This window comes from Paroedura picta, chromosome 4, assembly GCF_049243985.1.
Source record: "Paroedura picta isolate Pp20150507F chromosome 4, Ppicta_v3.0, whole genome shotgun sequence".
Taxonomy (NCBI): domain Eukaryota; kingdom Metazoa; phylum Chordata; class Lepidosauria; order Squamata; family Gekkonidae; genus Paroedura; species Paroedura picta.
In genome coordinates this window covers 89,832,537-89,855,419 of record NC_135372.1, presented here as the reverse complement: position 1 = coordinate 89,855,419, position 22,883 = coordinate 89,832,537, and the positions used below count along the sequence as shown (strand labels likewise).

Below are 22,883 nucleotides of genomic sequence, written 5' to 3'. Positions count from 1 at the left end.
TGTTTTCCACCTACAATATGTCTGTGGTGCATCTTTATATGCCTTGTCATAAAAATATTAGGTAAAGGACATAGTGTGTTTCTTGCCAAGACAGAATGGAAGGTGCTAGTTTTATGTAGTAAGAACAGGAAGAACAATCCCTTGATATATCTGAAATTCTAATGTCCCTGCCTTCTCCCATGCTTACAGATTTATAAGGTCTCAAGGGATCTGAAAGAACATATATTCTTCTGTCATAATGCATGTCACTCTGGTATCAAACCACCAATAGATTAACCTACCTTAATATTTAGTTCTAATATTTACATCCTACTTTTTCCATCATGGGACTTAAGACACCAGTGGTGTTGCATAAATGGTAATAGACAGCTACATTGTTCTGTAGATGGTTGGATTCTCTCTTTGGCATTAATCTAAGCAGTGACTAGACTATGTATTTGAAGAATGTTATATTATTATGATACATTCATTGGAGATCTGCTTTCCTCCAGAGAAGGATAAGATACAAGGGCAACATGGCATGCTTTGTATGGACTTCTTGACTGCAGACTGCAGACTGACCTTAACATTTATGTGCTTTTGGAAAAATAAAATTAAATAGTACAGAGGTAGGTTAACAGTGACCACACAGAGAGCCAGACTTCATCCATCTCGGAAGGGTGGTTAAATCTCACATCATGTAAACAATTGTTTCTGCTCATTAAGTTCCAGCTCCTGCGATTCAAAGACCAATGAGATATGATGAATGTCCCATGCAACGGGGTCACTGTGGTGCTTATGGCACATTCTAGCAATTTTGAAATGTTAAGGCTTTTATGCTCCCTTATTTATATTTATAGAATGCCACATATCACATATTATGGAAAAGAATTTTTGGGTGTTGTGTCTAATGCATTAATGATAATGTTAGCTAGCCATCTATGTGCTAGCTGCCTCAGGTTCCAAAAAGACAATTAGTTTATCTCATCTGCTTTTTTGAGGGGAAAATATGCAAATTAACCCTGTGAGTTGAATGATTGTGTCATATATTATCCTGTGAGTGTTGCATGGAGTGACATGTGTTTGCCACACAAAAAGGTTCTTTAGCTAGCTAAACATATGAAGTAGTCAGGTGTCTCATATGGCACATTAAAAGATTAACGTGTTGTGTCTTGCATATCCTAGAATCAGTTTTCAAAGAAGTCTCTTATTTCGTGGTGCTCTCAAAGAGGAAGAAAATCTAATATATTCCCTCAAGGAGAAGAAAAATAAATGTAGTTCTTGTATTATAGGGATTCTGTCCCTAAGCATGATGAGGCCTTAATTAGGGCCTGCATGTGTTTGTCGACCTTTTATACATACAAACTTCCTTTGAAATCTTTGTGGATATCCAAGGCTCTGAAAATAGCTTGCATGCCCCTGACAAAAAGGCCAGAAGGCTGAAGAACAAGAATATACCCCCTGAGGGATCAAGAAAGTATGTTCCCATGTATTATTGCAACTGGAGGTTTCTGTACATCGAATTTTGATGTAGAAAAACTTATAGTACAGCTCAGCCGTGCTGTAACTTTTTAGGTTCTGGTTCAAAGTACATGCAACATGAAAGACTAGATGGGTGGTTGATTGGACCCGTATATGCAGGTCGTGAAATCTTCGTGTTCGTTTGCTATATGTTTTAATGCTGTTACCCACCCTGAGCATTTGAAAGGGTGGGATACACATAAAAATTCATTATCATATTATTATTATTCCTAGTATCAGCCAGTTCTAGAAAGCAGATGAGTGGGTAGGGATCCAATATGAACTTTAAAAACCCTCTTGCATATGGATGGTCAAGCATATCCAGCTATGATAGTTAAGGCTTCAGCAGTATACATCTCAATATTCCTTCTCATATGACTCAGTGAATGATGATGTATCTGATGATATGCAGACATAAATCTGGTGTTGCCTGAATGGGAGACCATTAAAATTAGAATCTCATGTAAGTTCTTGAGTTTTCTGAGGAAGAACTAGTGGTATGCAATAAATAAGGGGAAAGCACATTGACTAAGTTCACTTTAAATATTTGAATTTTGTTCCGATTCACTTGAAACGTTCTTTTTATATGCCATGCCAATTTTACAGGGTGACACTATTGGCGTGATTAGTATGTACTGTGTGTGCCATATTCTAGCAGGGTTTCTCCCCTCTCTCCTAACAATGTATTTGCATGTAGGCAATGGACTGGTATGCCACAGGAGTCTGTGCATGCCTTCCATGATCCTGCCCAGCCCTCCATCTTTGCCTTAAAAAAGTTACTTCTGCACAGTACTTGTATTTTTCTGGACTAAAGAATTTCCACTCTTAACATTTCTTGTATCTTTGTTATGGAGACTCAGAGACACAGAATGCTTGAAAGTATAGAACTGGTACAAAATATATTTGGGTTGATGTTGTGATACATAAAAGAATTACGGATAACCTTTTATTTACTCTGGAGTTTTTAATGGCATGTCTAGTAAACTTCCCTGTTATTAATAACATTATTACCCCTTTAAGACCAACAAAATTTTATTCTGGGTAAAAGCTTTATATCCAGAACTAGAAACAAAGCCCATTTATAAAAATGGGCAAAGGAGAATTGTTTGGGAGAGGGCGTCTGGCAGCGGTAGGGAGGGGTGGGTGGAACGCGCTGTGCCGGTCATTGAGGGGGTGAGTAGGGTCTAGTGGCAGTGTGTCTGGGTGGGTGGCGGGGCAAAGGATCCTGTTGTGGGGGTAGGGTTTTGGGGGAAGCACGGGGGAGTCGGTGGTGCTTGTTGTGGGCGGTGTTGGCGAGGTCAGGAAGGGAGGAGGGCTCGAGGGAGGAGGGGATTGTGCGTCATCGTTCGGTGGTGGCGGGTGCGGGGAAGGAGGGGCGAAGGGGGAGATGTTGGGGGGTAGGAAGCTAAGGGGCGGTTTTAGCAGCGGGCGGTGGCTGACCTTCTTCTTCTGGCGACGGTAGGGTCCCGGAGGTCAGCGGCGGCGACCTCGTAGCGGGAAGGCATCCTGGGAGGCGTGGGATTCCTTCCCCGCTCCCCGGGCAAGTTGGGAGGGTGTGCGGCTGTAAAAGAGCAGGGCCATCACGTCGAAGAGTGACACTCGGAGGGCGGCTCCTGATTCGCCCCTCCGAGTTTTTATCATGGACAGTGCCCGCCCCTTTCTCCTCCCAACTTGCCCTTAGGGCTTTATTTATACCGCTCTGCAGGACTGGTTACAGATATGACGATATATGGTCCTGTCAACCTGCCTCCCCTCCCAAAATGGCCAATGATGGATCTGGAGGGGGTGGGCATGGCCTACCGCTATGCTTCCCAACTATATTCTGCATGATTATGACACTTCTGGGGTTTCATAAAGCTTGAAGAATGTTTTGAGTGTTTCTCAATGGTAAAAAAGTCAGGAAAGAACAGTTATATCTATCAAAGAACATCAAGGCAGGAGTAAGATCTGGTAAACTTGGGGGTGATTCAGATCAGAGAACATTTATAAGGGCTTGGACCAACCTGGAATTATATATACACTACATCAATAATAAGGAATTGGTATTTATTATATCTCAGCATTTCATAAGAAGTATTGTTTTGCATGGTTTCCCTTCCAGTCTAATTTATCATCTTAGAAGTTGACATTAGAGTACCTTCGTCTTTCCTGGATTGTTTTGGTTGATTAGTCCCTGGCCCACCCTACTACTTACTCTACTTATTCTTTAGAATCTTAATTTCTTTACCAGGGTCAGATAACAAAGAGAAATGGAGGTGAGTGTCATTTGCATGACATTTCCCTATAAATCTTTGGATGACATGCAATTTTTTAAAAAATTAAATACCACGAGGGACAAAAAATACCACTATGGAACTCTGACATAGTGCAGTGCCCATCTCCCTGCCTCCTAACTCCACTTTCTGGACCAGACCTACCAGGTAGGCTCCAAACCACTAGTGTATAGTATTCCTCCCATTCCCAATTCTGCAAGGTAATCTAGAACAAGGGTCCCCAACCCCTGGTCTGTAGCCTGCTGCCGGGCCGCGAGAGCCTTGGCAGCGGGCCACTGCTCCCTCTCCCCACCCGCCCCCCACAGCGAGAAGCTTGCCAGGCCGCGAGCAAATCGGCCAACAAACTGGCCGATTAGCTCGCAGCCCAGCAAGCTTCTTGCTGCAGGAAGGGGGGAGGGAAGCGTGACCACTGGCATTCTGGTGGCGCATGTGCGGACCCGCCATGCATGCGTGCATGTGCTAAACTGCTGAGCATGCACATTTGTGCCATCGACCCTGCGCAAATGCGCAGGCGCGGTGGGTCCGCACAGGTGCATTTGCGCAGGGCCCTGGGTTGCCCTCTCCCCCCACCCCTTGGCAGACTGCTGATCTAGAAGACTGATAGCATGGCAAACGGTAAGATTTGAGAGAGAGAGAGAAAGAGAGAGAGGCTGCCTAAAAGTTGCATTTCCCCCTGTTTGCCTCCTGACAGAGATTGCCAACCAGGGTGACCAGGAAATTGTTAATCAGAGTGATTTTCAACCAGGGCAACAGTGTTGGTTCCCTAACCATGAAGGAAACCAGACTTAAATATGTCTAGGGAGAATTTATTTCATTTCAAAATATCTAGAATTACCTAGTCTTCACCTATTCAAGCACTTAGTCCTCAGCCTTTCTCAACTTTTTTAACCCTTGAAACATTCTTCAGGCTTCAAGAAACGCAGAAGTGGTGCGATGGTGCAGAATATGGTTGGGAAGCATAGCGGTGTACACAGAGGCCAGCGATGGGCCCCTTTTATTCTCACTTCCTCCAGGCCCAGCATTGGTATTTTTGGCATGGGTGCCCAAGTCAACATTACCATACATGATCATATAACCTGATAAATGTTTAACAAATTTTTAAAAATATATTAAAATTAATTAATTCCCACCCATTTAGGAAGCCCTTGCAAGGCCATGAAGAAACCCCGGAGTTTCACAAAACCCTGGTTGAGAAAGCCTGACTTAGTCCTAAAGATGTTCTTTGTAGCTGTTCATAGGTGTCTCATATTATTTATGATGAGGGTATATGAATTATACATGAACGCAGAAGAAGAAGAAGATGCTTTACTTTGGTTCATCTAGCAAATGCGTGTCTAGTCCAGGAATTCCCAGCAAGGGTCCATGAACCCCTGGGGGTCCGCAGGACTTCTGAAGGAGGTCTGTGGGAGCCCTGAAATGGCATGATATGAGGGGGTGTCTGGACTGTCTTCTCAGCTTCTGCTCTTCTTTCTGGCCTACATGAGGTAGAACTGCCATGGTGGTAGTAAAAGTAGTAGTAGGGAACAAAAGGACATCAAGGGTGTGGGCAGTGATGTCACTTCTGGGGTTGTGGCAGGAGACATGGCCAACTGGCACCACTTCCAGGGCTCCTCGAAATCTGAAAAATTATTTCAGAGACTCCTCCGTATTCAAAAGGTTGAAAAAGGCTGGTATACTCCGTAGGCCAGTGGTCCGCAACCTTTTTTAGGCTGCGGACCGGTGGGTGTGTGTGGGCGATCCGTTGGCTGCCGTTTCACACAAGCGCGGGTGGGCCACAAATGCGCATTTGCTCCATGCGCGGCCATAAATGCGCATATGTGGCCGCACTTCCCTCTCCCCCCTCCTGCGAAAAGAAGCTTGCGGCCAGGGGGGGTGGGGAGAGGGAGCCGCGGCCCGGTGCCACAGCCCGGTGCTGGGGCCTTTGCGACCCGGCACTGGGCTGCAGCCCAGTGGTTGGGGACCACCTCTGTAGGCAGTAAATGCTTTCCAGGGATGCAGGTAGGTATCATTGCATGTCAACTGGAGAGGCTAAGACTGAATTTGGACCGTATCAAATTTGTTCTCTACCACAGAGCCTTGTTCATAGGAAGCTTATGTAGCAGTACTGGCCTTGAATGGTTTCTATCCTGATTGATATGTCTTATCTAACTACTCGGTAGCAATAATTGATGAATAGTTAAGGCAAAGTATTTGGGTAGAGTTGAGAACTGTGTATTCTCAAACTTGGTTGTAATGTAAATTAATGGCCAATTAAACTGTATTTCCTTAGTAAAAAGCATAAGTTTTGTGGGAGCAGTTTGTTTGTTTGTTCGTTCATTCATGTTTATTGCAAGGACACCTGTCAAGGGCAGCCCTTTGTAGGGCGAGTTACAGAAGTCTAACCTGGAGGTGCCTGTTGCATGGATCACAGTGGCTAGATTGGGTACTGAGAGGTAGGCTGCAAGATGTCATGGCTGTAAAATGCCTAGTGGTAGTAAATGGTGGTAAAATGCCTAGTGAGTTGCATTTGTGACCTGGGCCTCCATAGACAGAGGTATCCAACATTGCACCCAAGCTCTTGTTATGGTCAGTGTTAAGTGGGCCCCATTAAGAGCAGGGAGTTGCACTGCTTCCCCTCCGGCATGCTGGCCCAGCCAGAGGACCTTCATCTTAGCTGGATTGTACTTCAGTCAACTCCACTTAAGCCATTCTACCATGGCCTCTGGATATTTGGCTAGGGAGTCTCAGAGTATAAACAGATGTCCAGTCTTTCACTAGCCTATCATCAGTGTTGCTAAGGGGCACTGGATCTTTCAGAATATTCTGAAAACCAATTGGATTCGTAAGTCCCTTTGGACAAACATAAATCAGCTCTCTGACTATACAGGGAGGGAGCAGGCTATTAGTCTAAACTTTAAGGGCAAAATAGTCTAATCATAGCATCCTGGCCGACTACATCATACCAATATGTATCCCCATCCCAAAAATCAAATCCAGGGTGTGGCCTACTTGGTGTCTGAGGCCAGTGACAAATTGGGAGAGTCCCAGTGTTGCTATGGCAGACACTAGGTCTGAATTCTGAGAGAGGCTGGTCATCTCTGCATGGACATTGAAGTTCTCCAAGATTAACAGGCCGCGGAATTGAATGGCCCGACCAGCCAATAACTCCAAGAAATTTGGCAGGGGATCTGCTGGAGCATTTGGTGGTTGATACACCAGAAAGATAGCCAAACTCTCCACTGTGTCACTGGAGTGGGGAATGCCCTAAAAGAAAAAGATTCTCAGACCAGTATTACAACCCCCTTCCCCCCAGCCATTTGTCTTGGATTGATGGAGGACTGAGAACTGAGGTGGAGTCAGTTCTTTCAGGATGACTATCTCGTCGTCTTACACCCAGGTCTCTGTCACACACACCAGGTCCCTATTTTGCTCTACAAAAAAGTTCTGTTGGACAATGGTCTTATTATTTATGAACCTGAGATTACACAATACCAATATCGGAGAAAGGCCATTATGTCTAGCCCTATCACCCTTGTATCTCAGCAGCATTTAATAATTGTCAACATCTAATAATTTGAACATGATTTGTGGCACATTTGCCAAAAAGTTTGGGCATAACAGTACTACAGAGACTTTGAGCCTGACTGAGGAGCAAACTATAAGACCTGCCATGGTGCGCAATTCAGATAACTAGGAAAAATAGCTTGGTTTTAGGGGTTCAGGTTTTTTCTGGTACAAAAGGTATGATGACAAAACTTCCTGACAGAGGGTATTTTAATGTTGGCAGCAGTGTTTCTAATATCTGCTTTTTACTCTACAATCTAAATCTGCTCATTCAATCTTAGTTTCTGCTTTAGTTGTTTGCTTTAGTCTCTGGAGTCTTTTGCTAATCTTCCTTGTTACTATGTGAGAAATTTGAGAAATGGATTAACTTTTCTAACATTTATTTCCTTTCTATATAGATAATCTGATCAAAGCCATCCTGTCAGTAACCAAAGATTACCGCCTTACTCCAGCCCTTGACAGGTGAGTGGATACTTATGGGTGTGGGGGTAGGTGCTAGCCAAGGCTAGCCTACCTACATACTTATTGTGATTGCTTTGGAGTACAACTAGCAATGCTACTCCTATTTCAGTCCATTATAGCTATGAAATGTTTTTTGACAACTTCAGAGTTTTTAATTTGTGGTAATATTACAAACTGCTCAATTGCTTGCTTTGGGAAATAAGTAACAGATTATCTTTCAACAAATACATTTATTTGTTACTGCCTCCCCTGAAGTGTGTTGGTAAGACAATAAAATTTTCCATTATTATTGTGGCAAAATAATTTTCAGATGGTTCTGACAACTAGAACTCACTGACAGCCTGTCTCCTAAACTCAGGGTTGTTTTTTTTTAAATATATATATAGTTTTGGGCAGTAGAGTTGATGACAAGATTGGTATGGGAAATTCTACCAGTCCTGGTAGAAGTGATCTGATGTATGTAATGTACATACCTATTTACCTATTTTACAGCCATTCCTTCCTTCTAATGAATTGGTTTCCTTTATATGCTTTTGGGCAAATCTTGAAATGCACAGAAGTTCTTGCTGTCCCATGATTAAAAAAAAAATTCCTTCCCTATCTTTCCCTAAGCGTTAAATTTTTTCAAAGTGTACCACCAGCTTGCACATCAGCATTAATTTTTTTTAGATTAATTTTTTTTATTCACTCAGACAAATCCAAAATCTGTATTTAGAAAATGCAAAAATAATTTTCTTTCAAGGCAAAATATGGGGATTAATTTATTGTAGCTGGGACACATTTACCAAGAATGGGCTAACAGATGTATAGGAGTGGAGAATCAGCAGTGCAATCCTAAACAGAGTCTTACCCTGCTAAAAATGAGAGTTGATGAGTTCAGTAGAGCAGTGGTCCCCAACCTTTTTCAGGCTGGGGACCGGGGCAGCATGGAGAGCAATTGCCCGGCCGCACGCGCTGCACATGTCCGGCCATGCATGCGCAATGCGCATGTGTGGCCAAATATGCACATGCGCTGCACTTTTCTGCATGTGTGCATGCATGGCACTTTCGCGCATGTGTGCATGCGTGAAAGTGCCGCACATGTGCGTTTTTGGCCGTGCATGCCGCATTGTGTGTACGCGGCCCTGCTTCCCTCTCCCCCCTCCCACAGTAAGAAGCTTGCCGGGCCACAAGCTTGCAGCCTGGGAAGTTTCTTACTTCGGGGGGGGCGGGGAGAGGGAACCGTGGCCTGGCACCAGGCCACGGCCCGGTGGTTGGGGACCACCACAGTAGAGTATATTCTAGGGCTGGTAAGATTTGGTCAGTGTACAAGGAGATTTAAAGAACAGAACACCTTTTCCCCAGCCAGTGGAATCTGGAAGTTTTTAGTTTTTATTATTATTATTATTATTATTATTATTATTATTATTATTATTATTATTATTATTATTATTATTATTATTTCAGTTTATTTCCCGCCACTCCCAAATGGCTCGTGGCGGGTTAGAGTGTCTTAAAAACCCCATTAAAACTCCCATTAAAAGACTTAAAAATGTCACAACATGGCGGGAAAAACATTTTCCCAGAAGTATGATATCAGTAAGTCACTGTCATTCAGTTTCCATTTTCCTCATCTTACGACAAGAATAATGTTTAATCCAGGTTTAGAGACTGACTTTTTGTATGAGTTAAATCTAAACTGGAGATAATTTCATGTGTTACAGATTCATTGAAATTATTTGACTATACTACAATCTCTGGCTCTAACAGGAAGCTTTTTCCTTGTTCATGATCCAAAAATTCAGTCAGCATCTTCTCATCTGCCCAGGAATATTTCCAAGTGACAGCTTTATGCTGCTTTAGCCTGATTTACAGGCATCTTACTATTAAGTTGTATTCTCAGAACCAGCTGGAATATTTCTTTCTAAGGCCGCCTTATGTGCTTTTTCCACACCTACTGCTATTCATAGTATTCCAAAGCATTCCCACTCTCCCATACTGATTACTTCTGGAGCAACTAACTACAAATAGCCTGGTAGTTGGGACTTTATTACCAACATGATTCCTTCTGTAAGATCTGTTCAAATACTGGAACAATTAATGGATGGAAGTGAGGGGAGGGTAGAATTAAGGGAGTGATTCACCTTTTATGTAGATGACTTGTTCTCATTTTGGCTCTTCTTCCAGCCTCTATAATCAATTGCCAAGTGAAACTCTGAAAGCTGTAGATTTATTTTTTGTTATCTCTGCAAGAAATCATGGCCCTGGACTGAATATCTCTTTTTCTGTCTAGTCGTATGCGAGACAGGCATGTAGTACCTATTTTAAAATAAAATTATTTAGAACATCTTGTTGGAAATTATTGTTACTTTACTGTGCTATTAGAGTATCAGCAATGTATCAGTATTTCTGATTTCTACTCAAGCCTATTTGGGAGATTTGCCTACTGTTCCAGTCTGGTGGTAACATCTAGCTAAGCTTCTGGTTGAAAAGCCCTCCATATAGACCTTAACACGCCCGCGGCACCGCGGGCGCCGCGGACTAAATAATTCGCTAAGCCCTCAGGCAGAGGGCTTTGTCCGTGATGAGGAAGGGGCCGGATTGGCCCCTTCCTCCTGACAGACCATCGGCCTGGCCAATTCCTAACCTGCTGAAGGAAGCAACTGCGAGCCGCGCAGAGCGCGGCTCACAGTTGCTTCCTTGAGGGCGGCCGACGCATCAGGCCGCCGGCAAGGGAGCCCCTGGCAGCCGCACAGAGCGCGGCTGCCGGGGGCTCCCTGCCCAACGGCCTGATGCTGCGAGAGGTGCGAAGCGCCTCTCGCAGCGTCAGCCCACTGACAAATGGAGCCCCGGCAGCCGCGCTTCGCCCGAATGCCGGGGGCTCCGTGGTCTAGCGCCCGCTGCATTTAGCTGCAGCGGGCTTGATTGCTAGTAATTAATGTTTCCCCAGTATGTGTCAGTGCTCATAAGAATTCTGTTTTTCTTTTATTCATGCTCCTGGTGTAACTGGGAATAAAGGCAGAAAAATACATTTCAGTATATATTTGAGTGTTCAGACTAACTGAAAGAATGCAAATATAGATTTATAGATATGAACAACTATTTTGGAAGAGCCTAGCAGAGACATCACCCTGCCAACAAAAGTGCGTTTAGTCAAGGCTATGGTCTTCCCAGTTGCAATGTATGGCTGCGAAAGTTGGACCATAAGGAAGGCTGAGTGTCAAAGAACTGAGGCTTTTGAACTCTGGTGCTGGAGAAGACTCTTGCGAGTCCCTTGGACTGCAAGGCAAACAAACCGGTCAGTCCTAGAGGAGATCAACCCTGACTGCTCCTTAGAAGGCCAGATCCTGAAGATGAAACTCAAGTACTTTGGCCACCTCATGAGAAGGAAGGACTCCCTGGAGAAGAGCCTAATGTTGGGAGTGATCAAGGGCAAAAGAACAAGGGGACGACAGAGAATGAGGTGGCTGGATGGAGTAACTGAAGCAGTAGGTGCAAACTTAAATGGACTCCGGGGAATGGTAGAGGACAGGAAGGCCTGGAGGATCATTGTCCATGGGGTTGCGATGGGTCAGACACGACTTCACACCTAACAACAACAACGATCAGTGGTTCTCAACCATTTTACTGTTTTATAAACATTCTTTAAAATTTGAAAACCCCCATAAGTGATGTCAGCAGGCCACACCTTCCTGTCCCCCCTGGAAGTCACATGTCACCAGAAGTGACATCACCAGGCCATTCCCACAGCACAGCTATGAATTTGCTCTTCTTCACCAATGGGAGCTTGTAGTGGGAACCTGCAGGAACAGGGCTGGGGCAGGCCTATTCTGCTATGTTGTCTCCACTCCCTCCCCAATGCCTGAAACAGGGTTAGGGCAGGCCTATGCCACTCTGCCACCCTCACCCCAACAGGGCTGGAGAAGGCCTATGCTTCTCCATTACTTCCATCCCCCCAGTGTCAGAAACAGGGCTGGAGGAGGCCTGTGCTGCTCTGTTCTGTCCTCCCTATCTCCCCCCCCCCCCAGCAGTTAAGTTAAAATTAGAGTACTTATCTGGACTTCAGTTGCTGCCATGTGCAACAAGCCTCAGCCAGCAAGGATTTGTATGGCCAAGGCCCCTCCCCTTCCTGCTCCCCCCAGGCCCATCAGTGGCCATTTTGGGAGTGGTGGGTAGGTGGGTCAACATGACCATATATGGTCTTATCAACCAATACTTAAAAAAATGAAAATAAATATAAAACATTAATTAACTCCCACCCAGTTGGTGAAACCCTTCCAGGGCATTGCAAAACCCCAGTTGAGAAAGCCTGGCCTAGATACTTAGGGACAATATGTACTGCAGATATTTTCTGCAACTCAGTATAACTTTCTAATACTACTTAACTTTTTCATTTATTTAAAAATTACATAAATAGCCTATTCCAATATAATTTTGTCACTTGGAATTATTTATGTTGTGATTGGTTTATGTCCAAGTAACCAGCAGGTCTTTGTCAGAACAAAAGGTTTGACTATACATTTTCTCTCACCTAGAGCAGTTTGGTTCCCCATGATGTTCTGATGGATAAATTGAAGGACTGCAACCTGGATTTTCAGATAGTTAGGTGGATAGGAAATTGGTTAGAGAACCGCACTCAAAGAGTTGTTGTCAGTGGTGTTTCATGAGACTGGAGGGAGGTGAGTAGCGGGGTACCTCAGGGCTCGGTGCTCGGTCCGGTACTTTTTAACATATTTATTAATGATCTAGATGAGGGGGTGGAGGGACTACTCATCAAGTTTGCAGATGACACCAAATTGGGAGGACTGGCAAATACTCCGGAAGATACAGACAGAGTTCAACGAGATCTGAACACAATGGAAAAATGGGCAAATGAGAACAAGATGCAATTTAATAAAGATAAGTGTAAAGTTCTGCATCTGGGTCAGAAAAATGAAAAGCATGCCTACTGGATGGGGGATACGCTTCTAGGTAACACTGTGTGTGAACGAGACCTTGGGGGTACTTGTGGATTGTAAACTAAACATGAGCAGGCAGTGTGATGCAGAGGTAAAAAAGGCAAATGCCATTTTGGGCTGTATCAACAGGGGCATCACATCAAAATCACAAGATGTCATAGTCCCATTGTATACGGCACTGGTCAGACCACACCTGGAGTACTGTGTGCAGTTCTGGAGGCCTCACTTCAAGAAGGACGTAGATAAAATTGAAAGGGTACTGAGGAGAGTGACGAGGATGATCTGGGGCCAAGGGACCAAGCCCTATGAAGATAGGTTGAGGGACTTGGGAATGTTCAGCCTGGAGAAAAGGAGGCTGAGAGGGGACATGATAGCCCTCTTTAAGTATTTGAAAGGTTGTCATTTGGAGGAGGGCAGGATGCTGTTCCCGTTGGCTGCAGAGGAAAGGACACGCAGTAATGGGTTTAAACTACAAGTACAACTATATAGGCTAGATATCAGAAAAAAAAATTTCACAGTCAGAGTAGTTCAGCAGTGGAATAGGCTGCCTAAGGAGGTGGTGAGCTCCCATCACTGGCAGTCTTCAAGCAAAGGTTGAATACACACTTTTCTTGGATGCTTTAGGATGCTTAGGGCTGATCCTGCGTTGAGCAGGGGGTTGGACTAGATGGCCTGTAGGGCCCCTTCCAACTCTATGATTCTATGGTTCCCATTGAATTTGCCGTTAAACTATTTAGCTGTATATAGGAATCATTTCTGGGTTTTCTTGGGGCCAGGATCCTGTTACCCTCTGTTTAAGCTTTTGGCAAACTGAGGGCTTGGGAATTCTTTGCTGTTCATTTAATCACTATATTCCTTTCCTGAAATCAGTGGGTTAATGATTATTTAACACTATGAGATGAGAGATATAGAATGGAAAGAAATAAAGAAAAAGACTTCTAGTTTCTTACCATGTGTATGTAAAAAGAGTTTGTATTCATGGTTTATTTGTCTACTTCATTTACAGCCTACCTTTCTCAGTGAGAAAACAGTACAGATTGCACAATTAAAAGGCCATACACTCAGAATTATATAATGCATCCAAGCAATAGTGCTATACTGTAGGATTACAATCTTATGCAGTTTACTAAAAAGTATACTACATACCGTTAAACAGTATAGTATATACAACAAACTATGATACAAAACTGGATTACAAAATTAGTGAAACAGTGTGACAGTATAATATATACATTGAAAAAAGTAATGAAAACTGCCTAAAATGTTTTGACGTTAGCTATGATCCACCTGAACAATTAGAGCAGTGCAACAGTGTAATTTATATAATGAACAAAGCAATGAAATGACTTAAATTTCAGACATTTAGCTTTTAGCTACTGTGAAGGCCAGGAAAGGGAGGAGGATGGGAAAACAGTGTAGATTGGGGGGGGGGGTCACAGAACTCCACGCCCCCTATTTTAATAATGGAAAAATTAGATTTAGTATTTAAAAACCCTTCAGTGGCATGTTTTCCATTTTGAAAAGAGTGGAAACAAGATTTTACTCATGCAAAATGTATAGTATGATGGTTTTTTAATGTAAGAAAGAGAATAATTCTTGTATATGAGGGCCTTCCTTGCTAGTAGACTATTGCTTGCCTTCCTCTGGTGACGTCATTAATTTAGCCATTACCATAGATCAGCTCTCCTTTTGACCTTGCCCTCTGTGGTCAACCTTTGCAGCTCTCAAGTCAAAGGACTGTGACACAGACACCCACAGACTGGGAAACAAGCAGCTTAGGCTGGAGGCAATGCTAGTAATTTCAAGGATTTTGTATTGTTTAAATGTGACTAATTTTGCCCACAACTAAATGCACTACCATGTGTTTGATAATAATACACTATTGAAGAGTTTAGTGTTATAAAATTTAACTCAACATCCAGATATGCTGTTAGCCAGCATTAAGCGTGGCGGCTTCTAACCTGGAGAACCAGGTTTGAGTCCCCAGTCCTCTATATGCAGACAGATGTGTGACCTTGGGCCAGTCACTGTTATCTCAGCACTCTCTTGGTTCCACCTCCCTCACAAAGTGCTGTTGTGGTAAGAAGAAGGGAATGTATGCTGCTTTGAAATTTGTACGGGTAAAGAAAAGTGGGGCATAAAACCAACTCTTCTCTTTTACTGAAGCAGCAACAATGACTGACTGCCTTGTGATCCAAGGTGTTCATGAACCCAAAATATACAATCCTTTCAGGGACTGGAGAAGATGGATTAGCCATACCCATTTCAATTTGGGTTGAGGCTGTAACAGCTTGATTGATCACCAGCATGGTGCATTGGCGAAGAGTGGACTCTGGAAATCCAGGTTTGATTCTCCACTTCTCCACGCGAAGCCTGCAGGGTGCCCTTGGGCCAGTCACAATACTCTCAGAATTTTTTCTGCCTCACCTATCACACAGGGGGCCTATTGTGGAAGGAGGAAGGGAGTGTGATTGTAAGCAACGCTGAGACTTCTCAGAGGAAAGAAAAGCAGGGTATAAAAAACTACTGTTCTTCTAGTATATTGTGACTATATGAGATTGTTTCTGCTCAAGTAATACACTTTATTTAGTTTACTACAAATTTTGAGCTTTCTGTTTTCAACATTTATTTTCCCCTACCTCTCTGATAGTAAAAACGAATAGATGTGCTTGGGTAGCATAGATAGTGGCAGATTGCACTTCTCAGTCTTTCTTTCTCTCTATAATATTGGATATGTTTGAAATTTTGCTTTTAGAATATTAAAGCATTTGTTCTTTGATAAATATTCCAATGGTACAATTGTACATGCTAACTATGCATTTTATGTTGCTAAATGAGTAAAATAAGTTTAGGCTTGATAAGAAAGTTTACATTGCATATATATCTCAATTTCCCCATAATTTGTTTTCCCTCCGTAGCTTCACAATTTCTTTACATTTTGCATCTCTAGTTAGGAATAGGAGTAAGAAGTGTTGATGCCACTGTACCTCAGGTGTGTGTAATTACCACTGGAGAAATGCTTGCAGTTCCTGGGGTAATTTGCTACTTAAAATATTGTTAAAGTATAGAGCCTTTCACAGAAGCCCTGTGGGGGTGGGTTCTGCAGAGTTATATTGACTATAATAACAGGCAGTCATTAACATAGCAGTTTCAAAAGTAAACTTTTAGCAGTAAGTAATCTATCAGATATTTTGTAACTTGCCTGGTGGTATTCTGTGTTTGGCTTTTAAATTCCCATTGGGGCTGTACAACAGTTCTTCCTTGGAAGAAAACACATAAGGACCTGATGAAAGCATTTTTTTACTGTTCCTGAACTATAGAGAGGGCTCTGGTTTGCATGGTGATGAGGGCCTATGAGGTCTCTGGTACTGAGAATTTTAATTTGGGCCCTGGGGGAAGGGGAATCAGTAATAGCTCCCAAATCAAGTAGCAGGGTGCTGTGCAGGATGTGAAGACAACAATTATTTTCCAGGCTACTAAGCAGAGAACAAGAAGACTAGGATGAAATATATGAAAAGAAATTTAGGTCTAATGTCATGCTGAATAGTAAAATAAAGAGGAAATAATCTCAGTCATTCATCTCAATGGAATTTCAAGTAATGTAACCAACAATCTAGCTGGTTTCTTAACATTCCTTTGTGATTTATAGCTGGATAATTCCCATGGTTTGCTGAATACTTGTCTCAAATGGCTCTGAGATTCCCAGCTTTTTTTTTTTTTTGAATGGTCTGTATCAGAGGCAGGCTCCTCTGAGTTCTTGAAGAATGCCAGACGGCTACAGCTTTGCCTATCACTTTTGCTGTAGTACAGTGGCACTGCACTTATGGTCCCCTTTCACTGTCATTTTCTCACATAAGGATTGTAGATAATGTTTGGTTGCAAGATGCAATTGATTCCTATCTGTGCATTTTGGGAAGGCTGCCATATAATCACACCCTGTTGCATGTGGTTAAGAAGTTACTAATCTCCTAAACAAAAGCAGAAGTATCTGCAATCAATTTAATTGTTGAATGGGAAAGTGGGGACTAGGCCCTTTCGATCATGCCTTCATAATGAAATATTTTGGCAGCTATTAAAATGCAGACATTTGAGCCGATGAGCCTATTATGGTAAGAACAATAACTCCTTTGGGTGACTGCATTGCTTTGCTACCAAATGTGAGGATGTTATTCCCAATTAATGGGGTACAGTTTCCTGGTCTTACGGTAGCTTAGATAGATGCAGACTGTATCAGATATTTATAAATTTACAAGGAGGAGTTCTGTGCTAGTGAATTTTACTGTTTTAACTAACAGCCTTTCTGTCTTTTTCCTCCCCAGTCTCAGTTGCCGGAGATGTATTATTGTGGGGAATGGTGGAATTCTAGCAAACAAATCATTGGGGTTAAAAATTGATGACTATGATATTGTTATCAGGTGAGTCTCCTGGAAAAGGAGGGAATGATATCTAAATATGCAGCCAGAAACTGCAATTCTTACTAGATGCACTTGTATCAAAGAAGAAAGGCTTTCAGGAGCTTGCTGTGTTTTTGAATATTTTATCTTTGTCCAGTATCAGGAGTGCCTTCCTGAAAGAATCAGAGTGGTGTGCTGGTTAAAAAGCAGTGGACTCTGATCTGGAGAATGGTGTTTGATTTCTCACTCCTCCATACACAGTTAGATGGGTGACCTTGAGCTAGTCACAATTTTCCCAGAACAGTTCTCTTAGAGCTCTCTCAGACTCATCTCCCTCACAGAGAAAGGTGAGAAGGGAAAGGTACTTGTAATCCACTTTGGGGGTTCTTTGAGTAGTGAAAAGCAGAGTATAAAAACAGTTCCTCCTCCTCCTTCCTTCTTGAGATCTACAAACAACTGCTCTTTCTTTGTGGATATCTTCTCAGTGCTGTGCTTGTCATTCTATTTCACCAAAAATTAGCCACTAATAGTAGTCAGAATGCTACTGTAGAGACTAGAGAGTACATAGACATCTCTGGTTGACCCTGTGCTTTGGTGTTCATCAGGAGCTAGTGTTGCAGAACTGTGTACAATCCACAACTGAATGACAAGTCAAGGAAAGTAGTGACATCTGTCCTTCTGCTTTGCTCTTAGCACGAAGAATGATTATAGGGGCAGGGTGAGGCCATCGTACAGCTTTTGTACCAAATTTGTTTAATGAATATCCCCTGCTGGGGATTAGGACAGCTTATAGTGCAATAGAAGGAAAAGCTTCAAGGCTTTGCTAAGACACCCACCAAAGGAGACTGTTTTCCAAGTTAATTTTAAAGTGGAATTCTTGGCAAGGAGCCTGGAAATAGCCACTTTCTGGGAAAGCATCAGAATGTACCACCTATCTCATGCCTTTTTATCTTTTGACCCTGCTTTTCTTATCTGTAGATCCAAAGCTACTTTTTCAACTGATGCTCTGTGTGTCTGTCAGTTTCTACAGTCAGTCTTTGGTTATTGCCTTCAAGGAGTAGATCACTCACTGTGACATATTCTGCACTGGGAATTAGCTCCACCTTGCCGATTGTCTGGTGGTGGGGCTAATTCCTGGTTCTGCATGATGTTGGCAGTGAGTCAGGCCTGTCCCATGCATGGCCCAACTCCGGCTTTCCATTGCCATGCGGCAAGGGAATGTGGATATATCCGTATTCCTTCTTTTGCCCAGGGCCTCAATTGGGGCAGGCCTGTGCGGCAGGGGAAGAGTCAGATTGTCCAGGCCTGGCTCCTACCCCGACTACGGTGTCCCATAAGGGTTGGGGTGCACCGTGGGAAATGGTCCCCCCTGGGGATGCAGGAAGCAGCGAGGCAACTGCCCCTTTGCAACCCCCCATCAGCAACCGAACGTGATGCTGCTGGTGCAGTAGACATCCCCCTGTACTGATGGTCAAATAAAGCAAGTTTTAATAGTGTCACCAGCAATTATAAATTTCCAGAATCTAACAATTTGCTTGTTTCATGGTAGTGTCTCTAATGTGATCTTCCATTAGACAAAGTTTCTGTCATGTATTTCTGCTCTCATTCTAAATTGTTCATACTGTTTATGGCACTGTTCTCTGGTCTCTCTGCAGGCTGAACTCTGCTCCAGTAAAAGGTTTTGAAAAGGATGTGGGTGGCAAGACAACCCTACGGATAACATATCCAGAAGGGGCCATCCAGAAACCGGAACAATATGAAAAAGATTCTCTCTTTGTGCTAGCAGGGTTCAAGTGGCAAGATTTCAAGTGGCTGAAGTACATTGTTTACAAAGAGAAAGTGGTAAGATGAATGTCTGTTTGGAGAAGTTGTCCTGGCATTTCAGATTTTCATTTCTTCATTTGCTTGCAGTCAGGTCTTGCTCCAGATGCTACGCTTAGATTTCATATACAGCTGTGCCTTTACCCTTTCACCTCTGGTAGTCAACAGCAAAGCAAAATTAATATTATTGTTATTATTGTTGTTGTTATTAGAAAGCCAGCGTCATGCAGCGTAACTTGGGGGAGGCCCAAGTACAGATCCATACTCTGTCATGAAGCTTACCAGGTGCCCACAGGCCATTTGCTATGTCTCAGGCCAACCAGCCTCATAGAGATGTGAAGGAAAAATGGGAAGGGAAGAGCCATGTGTGTGGCCCTGATCTCCTTGAATGAAGAGGGACGGATACAGATGCAATGGATAGACAGAAGTTATTGTAATTATTGATGGAAACTAAGTAGATTAGTTGGTCAGATGGTCATGGCTACTAAATAAACGAAAAAGGGGCTCTCTGTGAGATTGCTTAGGGTTGGGCGCTTCGGCGTCCGAATCGGCTGTTCACGCCCGCAGCAGCCAGCGCCGTGGCAAGGCGGGGGAGGGGAAGCATGGACACCAGAGTACCGCCATGCCAGCTTCAGGCACAAACGGTCGCTTCAAATGCCAAAGCGCCCAACCCTAATTGCTAATTTAGCTGGAAGCTCACGAGATCTCGGGAAGAAATAGCCTGCCCTAAAATAGCAAGCAGGTTCCTGAGAGTTTAGTGTTTGCAGTTATTGAGGAAATTCTCACAATCAGGGCTCTTCAGGTTTCATTTCGTTCTGACTTTCATTGAGCTGCTTTCATTTCGTTCTGACTTTCATTGAGCTGCACTATACTGCATTAAGCAGATTTTTTAATAGGTGGAAACCTGAATTAATAAATGTCAAAGACTGTCACACTATGTTAGTGTTAGTGTCACTTTGTAATATTGAAAATGCCACTTTGTAATGTTGAAAATGCCATGTTCAGATTAAACATTTCCAGAAATAAGTGGCATAACCCATGAGACCAGCCGATACTATCTTATATTTTAATTAGTAATCAAGCCTGCTGTAGTCCAAATACAGCGGGCGCTAGTGGGGCTCGTGAGTTCGGGGGAGCGGCTGTCCGGCTGTCCGGCTGTCCGTCTCCCAGGGGCGCCATGGAGTCGTGCCGTGGGGCGGCCTGCGAGCCGCCAGCGCCCACACTCCCCCCCCCCCCCCGTCCCTAGGAGCGGTTAAAGATAGCAAAGTCAGGATTTCTTTAGTTACTGAAATTTGGTGACTGGAGTTGTGAACAGGCAAGGCAGATCCTGCTATCAACTTTTAAAGGGCTCTAGGTTTGCAGAGGAACCTCAGAGGCCTATAATGCCATAGACTCCACCCTCCCAAACATTCCTCCAGGGGAACTAGTGTTGTCAACCTCCAGGTGGGAGTTGGGGATCATGCAGAGTTGCAACTGTTTTCCAGATGGCAGAAATCAGTTCCCCTGGAGAAAATGGCTGCTTTAGGCAGTGGATTTTATGGCATTATATTCTGTTGAGGTCTCTTCTCTCCCCAAACCTCACCTTCCCAAAGGTCCACCCCCCCAAAAAAAAAAAATCTCCAGGGATTTCCCAAACTCAATCTGGCAACCCTAAGGGGAACCAATCTCTGTCACTGGGATGCGATTTCAGGTGATTTCCAGCCCAAACCCAGAAGTTGGCTACCCAAGAAGGAGAGAAGAAAGCAGGAAAAGAGAGACTATGAGGGCTTTCAGGAAAGGGAAAGAGGAAATAGTGGGAAAGGGGAAATTGAGATGCCTTCTGCAAATTGTTGCAGGTTCCTACTTGTATAAACAAGGTATTCAGTGGGTTGGAGTCAAATATAATTCCTTATCTCAGAAAATAATTTCATCTGCAGAAAGTTCTTCTTGAATGTCTGGTTTGTTTGAGTAAAGGAGCCAAGTGAGGGTATGGGTTTCCATGGAAATAAGTAGCTTTGTTTTAAAAATAATATGAATTGATACATAAAAGAGCCCTGATATTACTGTTTGGTCAGAACAGCTTTATCAATACTGTGGCGAGCCCAAGGTCACCCAGCAGGCTGCATGTGGGGGAGGAGCACAGAATCAAATCCGCTCGCCAGATTAGAAGTCAGCACTCCTAACCACTGCACCATGCTAACTACTACACCGACATTTAAAAATGGTGCAAGGTTCCAATCCTGATCTGGACTCCAGCATGGTGCTCCTGCGGTTGCACACCCCCCCTTCTTTTTCAAGTGCCAAAACAGCCATAGGGGTCTGTTTCAGAATTTTAAAAGTGCAAGGAGAGAAAACAAGAAGCTGCGGGAAAGCATTGTGGCATTTTAAAATGGTGGCCAGGAGGATGCTATCATGTTTCCTTTGGCCCTTACTCCCAACCCCTCTCAGCAGGTGATCCAGATAGGTTAAATGTAAAATTAATCCTCTTTGCCTTGTACCAAAGAGGAAATAGGTGCTTTAGAGAAGAATGAGTCACAACCACAAGATGAGCAAGAGGGGGAGGGAAGGGAGTGGCAGAAGGCAGAGCAGTCATGCTGATTCCCTTCAGGAGGTTGCAAGTTCGTAGGGACTGCAACTGAAATTCCCCTTAATTCTCCCTTCCTCTGCATATTCTTCTGTGGCAGCTTTCCAGGGCAAACTGAGAGGCACATGCAGGGAGCACTTCTGGTATGTGTCATGGGAGAAAGGAAGGATCCTTCTGCTTTTTAAAATTATTGTGCAGTTGCAACATGCTACTGGTATAGGAATTAGCATTCCTGGGGGATAACCCAGAGGACAATAGTCTTCCTCAGCACACATACACTCTCCTGCCAGTCTAGCTGTGAAAATTAAAGGAGGAACTAATTGGAAAGTATTTTCTTTTTGTTTCTCTTTGTTTTCCTCAGAGAATTGCTTCTGCTTTAATGAAGCTTAGGAATGGTGAACTGCTTGTACCCAGGCATTGAGTTTCCCACATTCTCAATTTGTCTCTATTAGCAAAGATTCCTTCTCTGGAGTTGCTTAATCTATTGCCCATCGGCTGCATTGGATGCCCTTGAATTCTAGTTTGGTTAAAGCCAGTTTGGTGTAGTGGTTAGGAGTGTGGACTTCTAATCTGGCATGCCGGATTCAATTCTGCAGCCAGCTGGGTGACCTTGGGCTCCCCACGGCACTGATAAAACTGTTCTGATAAACTGTTCTGACCGATCAGTGATATCAGGACTCTCTCAGCCTTACCTACCTCACAGGGTGTCTGTTGTGGGGAGAGGAAAGGGAAGGTGACTGAAGCCGCTTTGAGCCTCCTCATAGCTGCATATAAGAACCAACACTTCTTCTTCTTCTTCTTCTTCTTCTTCTTCTTCTTCTTCTTCTTCTTCTTCTTCTTCTTGAGGGAGAAAAAGTTTAGTTTGTCAACTGTCTCTACCCCGTGCATAATTTTATAAACCTCTATCATGTCCCCCCTTTGTCATCTCTTTTCTAAACTGAAAAGTCCCAGAAACTTCAACCTCATAGGAAAGGTACTTCAACCCCCTAATCATCTAAGTCAGTGGTTCTCAACCTTCCTAATGCCGCAACCCTTTAATACAGTTCCTCATGTTGTGGTGACCATAAGATTATGGTTGTGGTGACCCCAAGCATAAAATTATGCAACTGTTCTTTCACAGAAATTAAACCAAAACTGACCAGTGGTGTGAAGATCCATTGTTCATGATTGTATATACATTGTTTTTTCCCCCAGGGTTTCTCAGTTCAGTTCTGCCTCTTGTCCCACCATGCCAATATCACTCTTTTCCGCTGCTCCAGACAGACGAATGCTCTATCTCAAGCTACCCTGCAAGGCTGTTGTGTAGATAGTGTCTCCCCCAGCCAAGCTGCTTGCCCTGCCGTGAACCCTGTGAAAGGGTCATTCCACCCCCGAAAGGGGTCCCGACCCC

At 43.6% G+C, this 22,883-nt stretch overlaps 1 protein-coding gene across 13 annotated transcripts in view; it reads left to right on the top strand.

Annotated features, from left to right (window-relative positions):
* Positions 1-22,883, top strand: part of ST3GAL3 (ST3 beta-galactoside alpha-2,3-sialyltransferase 3) — a 256,620-nt gene that overhangs the window by 151,580 nt on the left and 82,157 nt on the right. For all 13 annotated transcript variants that reach the window (XM_077334059.1, XM_077334052.1, XM_077334054.1 and 10 more), the window contains 3 exons: positions 7,715-7,778; positions 17,035-17,130; positions 18,765-18,951. In XM_077334059.1, coding sequence (XP_077190174.1) covers positions 7,715-7,778; positions 17,035-17,130; positions 18,765-18,951 — 347 coding nt within the window. The remainder of the gene's footprint in view (positions 1-7,714; positions 7,779-17,034; positions 17,131-18,764; positions 18,952-22,883) is intronic.